Source organism: Diadema antillarum, unplaced genomic scaffold, assembly GCF_040938485.1.
Source record: "Diadema antillarum isolate AM-2024a unplaced genomic scaffold, OU_Dant_1.0 seq00000563_RagTag, whole genome shotgun sequence".
In the NCBI taxonomy this organism is placed as follows: domain Eukaryota; kingdom Metazoa; phylum Echinodermata; class Echinoidea; order Diadematoida; family Diadematidae; genus Diadema; species Diadema antillarum.
Window position 1 is genome coordinate 1384055 of NW_027271502.1, and position 6242 is coordinate 1390296.

Sequence of the window (6242 nt, forward strand, 5' to 3'; positions counted from 1 at the left end):
CGTCAGTGCACGCAGAGTTCTAAGCATAGCAACTGCGTTCATCAACATGCATATTTTCTTCAGCTATTGCTACTTTTCTGCCAATGTTTATTTCTTTTGTCGGGGGGGGGGGGGGGAGGAGGCCAAAAAGGTATCCAAAAAAGAGAGAAAAAAAAAAATTTGGTGGTTTCTTTAATAAGGCGCTTGATATACAATGTATCAATGTTGTGTACATGAAAGTACATATGGCTGCACATTTACCCAATTCATATCAATCTAGATAGTCTGCATATTCATGGTAATCTCCAAAAGCTTAAAGGGGATGGCTAGTAACTGATCTCAGTGGGAATGCTGGAGGATGATTGTTCCAATCCTTGTGGGATTCATTTAAGAGTACATTATATATCTATTGTTGTGTGAAAATTATTTGTTTCAGAATGGTCTCATATTCAAGTAATATACAGTTTAATGTTTCCAGGTAAGCGTGCCTGGTCAGTGACGGGGCATTAATCTGCACATTACTTGAATATGAGACCGTTCTGAAGCAAATAATTTTCACACAACAGTAGATATATGATGTTCTCTTAAATGAATCCCACAAGAATTTGAACAATCATCCCTCAACATTTCCACTGATTCCCACTGATCAGTTACTAGCTATCCCCTTTAAAGATTGTGAATAAAAAAGTTATCATTTTGATGTGACTGAGCACACAAGGTTCTGTCTCATTTTTGCAATGTACAATATGTAAGTAACTTACTTTTTTTCTGATACTGGTACTTAACTTGTTAGCACACAATGATGTTTTTGCATTTTGTCAATTATTCAGGATGTAGAAGATGATGCAAGTACATGTGTGATTATCTGTATTATATGTTGCTCTATTCTCAGGATGGTGTCATTCTTGGAGCAGATACAAGAGCCACGGAGGGTACGATTATTGCTGACAAGAATTGCACCAAGATTCACTTCATTGCCCCTAACATTTAGTAAGTCTATACTGTATACTTACTCTTTTAAATATTTAAGATGATTTTGGTCAAAGGCGTCTTTATTTAAACTACAGTTTGAAGGTGAATCAGAGCATCAGATCAATAAGTCTTACTTGAGAAACTAGGACTTACTGTCTATATCACATGTTATGTGCAATGTAAGTATGATAGTTTGCAAATTGGGACTTGTAAGATAACTCTGTGTTTTTATTCACAATTGAGAACCAAATGACAGAATGAGAAAAAAGTTCATCACTTCTCCGAGAGAAATATTCATAAATTCCCACCTTGGACACAGCATTCAAGGCATGTACAGCTGTATGTGACAGGAGGCATTATTTCACTAGATCGAGATGTCAATTTTGTGAAAATTCGTGAACTTGAGAAGTTCATGATGACAAAAACACCACCAAATATACTGCATGCACAGTAGTGATCACCCTGAGCCCATATTGTGTGTTTTTGGTGTGTGTTTTTTTTTCAGATTGTGGTCCGTTTTACAAAGAGTCACTTCTGGTCACATGGCTGTGCATACAACATCAGCGTAATGTGACCAAGAGAGCCACATGTACATTGTATTTTGGAGTGCTTATTTAACACTGGCATTTTGTTAATACGATGTATTCTAAATGATTTTGGTTTTTTTTAAATGGAAAAGTTTGTTGCCATGACTCAAAAATAGATGTTACAGGTGAATAGGTCGTAATATCAAACAGTTCACTGGCACATACCATCTTCCTTATGTTTGTTTGTTTTTGTCTCTTTTTCCTTTTTTTTTTGGTGGTTTTTTTGTTTGTTGTTTTTTTTGTTTGTTGGGTTTTTTTTTAACCTCTGGAAGGTTGCCAATTGTCGTGTGTCATAGTACATGTAATTTGAAATACAAAGAATTGATAATGAGTCCTCTTATTACCTCACAGTTGCTGTGGAGCTGGAACTGCAGCGGACACAGAGATGACGACCCAGATGATTTCCTCCAACCTGGAGCTTCATCGTCTCTCCACGGGGAGGGAAGGGCGTGTGGTCACCGCAAACAGGATGCTCAAGCAGTTCCTGTTCAGGTCAGTCCACAGCTTTTATCAGGAATACCTGTAGTCTCAAGGTGCAGGCAGAGTAATGTGTATATACAGTGGACTCCCGCTGTATTGAAGTCATCGAGACGGGCAGTTTTCTTTTGTTATATTGAAAGTTCGTTATAACCCCAACAAAATCAAGAATAGAATACATAGAGTGGATAATGTTGCGGCCTGAATATTTACTTCCTTGTAACCAGAATTTCGTTATAACTGTGTTTGTTATGATGGGAGTGCACTCTATGTTAGTTCTTGTGTTTCCGACCAATATTTGGAAACCATGGAATCGAGAACCCTACACATGTTATCTTTGTGGTTGTCACACCCAAATGAGGAGATATATGTGACCCTGCATCACAAAACCAACAAAAAGTCGCCAGACATAGATTTTCAGTTAAGAGCAGATTCTGAAGCTTTAAAATGATGTATAACTCAATTCAAAGGGACTCTCCTAACCTATCCTTATGTTGGAAAGAAAGCACACATGCTGGAAAGTGTGAACTGAGAAAAGAGGCTTTGAAGTACAGAGTCTATTCAAGCGCTTACTCTTCAACAAGCTGTGCTAGCTGTGTGATGAATGGAACAAAAAAACAGGATGTAAACCACTGTAGCAACAACAATAAAGGGATTAGCATTATCCTATCCAAAGTTAGTAGAATTGGAAGTGAAGAGTATGGACAGGGTTTTTAAGAAATGAAAAGGGGATTCTACAAGACACAACTGATCACACTATTCTACCAAGAAGTGTTCAAGAAAAAACTGCTTAAAATGCAATTCCTTGTCATCTTATGATCCCAACCTTAAGTATAATGTGGAAGAAGACTTACTCTTTCAGAAAATATAAAAATCTCAATATTGGCTGGGTGAACCCATTTCACCTATTTTCAGTCCTCACACAAAATCAGTGCATGCGACTTTTTGTTCGTTTTGTGATGCACGGTCACATATGATACTTAGGTTCCTATGTCTGTTCATCTTGCACAAATGCTTGTGTTTTCAGCTCTGTAGATTCAGAAGGAAAGGGATGAGAGGTATATGCTCATGATACAATGTACAGCTGTATTTCTTTTTCTGCTCCAATGCTCAGATACCAGGGGCACATTGGAGCCGCCCTGGTGCTGGGTGGGGTGGACTACTCGGGCTCGCACCTCTACAGCATCTACCCCCACGGCTCCACCAACAAGCTCCCCTTCTGCACCATGGGGTCGGGATCCCTAGCTGCCATGTCGGTCTTTGAGGACCGGTACCGTCCAGACATGGAGGTGAGAAAGCAGTCTGCCACGTCAAACTTTGCCCTGTTTTCAAATCCTACACTGTATGTTGGCTACAGCCACAAAATCCGTCCATGGTTATATTATGGTGGTGATCCTGATTTAGGTCTTCGAGTCTGTTGTTACCATGGATGTGGAGTCCTTGGTAAGTAACCAGTCACTGAATGTGAGTGCTGTCCATTTGCAGAGGTAGGAAAGCATCCTGTAGATGATACGGCAGCAGAGACAAATTTCACAATTTCAGCAAAGCAAAAACAAAAACAAACAAAATCAGTGCAAAAGGATGTGTCATGTTAATGTCGACGTTGGAAAAAAAAAAGTGGAAATTCTTTCATAATTATAAGTAAATCTTTGCTTCAAAGTGTACAGTCACAGAAATCCATACTTCTGAAACATTGTTGGAAAAGTGATGGGATCACAAAACTTGATAATTATGACAAGTAGCTGTCATTCATTTCTCAAGACCTCAGATTTGATGACTTTTATGCAGTCATGTTGAGCAGTCTTGTTAAAATTTGAAAGTTCAAACCAGCATTGCAGTTGTGTTGGTATTCTGGCAAATATGTATTACCGCCATCCCTAGTCTGTGTACAGCATTCAAGTCTTTGTTTTGATAGTTGTACAAACTGCAGTTTTGATAGTAATGTAGACGAACTTAGATTGCAATGAATGAACTGCTGTTCAAGAACAATGTGAAGTATTCATGCTCTTCGTAATTCATGACACAGGAGGAAGAGGCTAAGAAACTTGTCAGAGATGCGATCGCAGCTGGAGTTTTCAACGATCTTGGCTCCGGCACCAACATCGATCTCTGTGTCATCAAGAAAGGCAAGGTGGACTTCCTGCGGCCGTATGATGAGGCCAACAAGAAGGGTGTAAGGTAAGTCATTACCAGGGTCATAATATCACACAGAATATGCCGGCACCAGTAGGAAGTTAGATTGGCAAAGACAAATATGTGCATTATCTTCATATGAATGTTCAAAAACCTTTGGACTTTTGTCACGATAGGTTGCCTTAAAACAAGCAGTGCTCCTCAAACTGTTGCGAGAAATGTTAGGTTTAAAAATGCATGCCAATCATTAGCCATTACACATTAGCCAATCAAGTCTCAGGAACATATTTGTGGCATGATGATTACCTTTGATTTTAGAATTTTTCTATTGTTGTGTTTCATGAGACAGATTGAATGAAAAAAAAATTAATAATAATAATTAAAAATAATAATTAATTTTGTTGTTGATATAATTATTTTGATTGCAAAATTTACAAAGTCCTTTTGATCGTTACATTCATAACTCTTGTATTGACAAGACATTCTAGAGGAATTAAGTTCATGTTTTTCCCTAAAATTAGCAACTTTTTGTGTACTATATTGTTTATAAAATGCAGATCTCAAAATTTTAACAAGGCTTCCTCCACTCTTTCACCTATTGGTTTATATCACATGCAGTGAAATCCAGGTGTTCCAATGACAAAATTTCCACCAAAAAAAAAACAAAAGAAATCCCATGACTTTATGGGTTAGAGCACACAGATTAATCATAGGACTTCTAGAAAGTTGTGTTGAACCGAGTTCGCTGCAGTGCACATTTGTATGTGCAGTGCCAGCTAACTGCAGTTGTTTTACGTTGTCCCCATTTTTTAAGAACATGATAATGATATGTGATGTGGCATTTGAAAACTATGTGGATTACATTTTGAAGTCGAGTGAAAATACTTATGTAGTAGACCCGTCGTATATATTTAGTAACACACAGCTTTGAAATTGTGTTAGTTAGGGAAGGCAGTATACAGTGCACTCCTGTTATAATGAACATGGCTATAGCAAAATTCTGGTTACAACAAAGTAAAAATTCTGGCCACAACGATATCTGCTTTATGATTTTTATTGTTTATTTGCTTGGTTATGATGAAATTTTGATATAATGAAAGAGAACTTCATTATAACGGGAGTCCACTCTACCAGAAAGACACACATTTACATGGGTGCAAACACATAGCTTAGATAGCTTGGTATGCCCAGTGCATTTCACATTGATGTACAAAATGCTTGTCATAAAACCGGGACTGCATTGCCTCAACAAGCATCTGTGCATCTACAGCATGCAATGCATTTTGACAGTCTACCTCATGAAATACACGTTCTTCTCTTTCTCTTACAGACAAGGAAACTACACCTACAAGAGGGGTACAACAGGGGTACTGAAGAAGACAGTCACACCCCTGCCTTATGAAGTTGTAACCACGCGTGTGGAGTCAATGGATACCTCGTGATCCCCTAACACAGTATCCTGTAAAGTTCAACCACTCTTCTAGGACCCTTCTTCTGTATTGAAAAGTCATTTTACATGTTGACATGACGGCATTTAATGTCACAAGAGTAGAATTGTTCCGGTGTAAATAATGATGCAAGTACCTTAGTGTAAAAACTTTAACCATTAATGAAGTTTCACTTCCTCAGAGAGTGAAATCCGTCTGCATGTCTACCGACAGTGTAGGAAGATGTTAACCCTTTAGCAACTGAAGATTCCGTACATAATGGCCTATTGTTCCTTGGAAAGTACAGTAATATTACTCTCATTTTGACAAGTTTCTAAATTATGCAAAATAGATCACTGCATGTTTATTTTTGTTTTTTATAAGTTATGTGTATTGGAAGGCTATCAAGACTTTACCAAGAGACTTGTGTCACAGAAATAATTGACATATTTTTGTTGACCTTTGACCTCTTTCAAATAAATTAATTACATATTCTATATGAAAACAATAAAGAATAGTAAAGCATAAAACTAAAAGAAAGCAGACAGGCGGTTTAGGGCGTTTTAGGGAGTAATATGAGTGGCAGTTTCGGTCGTTTCAGTTACTTATGGGTTAATACAACATGTAATTTGAGGCGAAGCAAAAGCAGATGGCTCTGTCATGTGTG

At 37.8% G+C, this 6242-nt stretch overlaps 1 protein-coding gene across 1 annotated transcript; it reads left to right on the forward strand.

Annotated features, from left to right (window-relative positions):
• The first annotated feature begins 1116 nt into the window (after positions 1–1116).
• On the forward strand, positions 1117–5590 carry LOC139735097 (proteasome subunit beta type-7-like). The gene is made up of 5 exons (XM_071645869.1): positions 1117–1130; positions 1890–2030; positions 3130–3304; positions 4042–4193; positions 5479–5590. Exons 1-5 carry the CDS (start codon positions 1117–1119, stop codon positions 5588–5590), a joined length of 594 nt encoding a protein of 197 aa, XP_071501970.1.
• Positions 5591–6242: the final 652 nt, after the last annotated feature.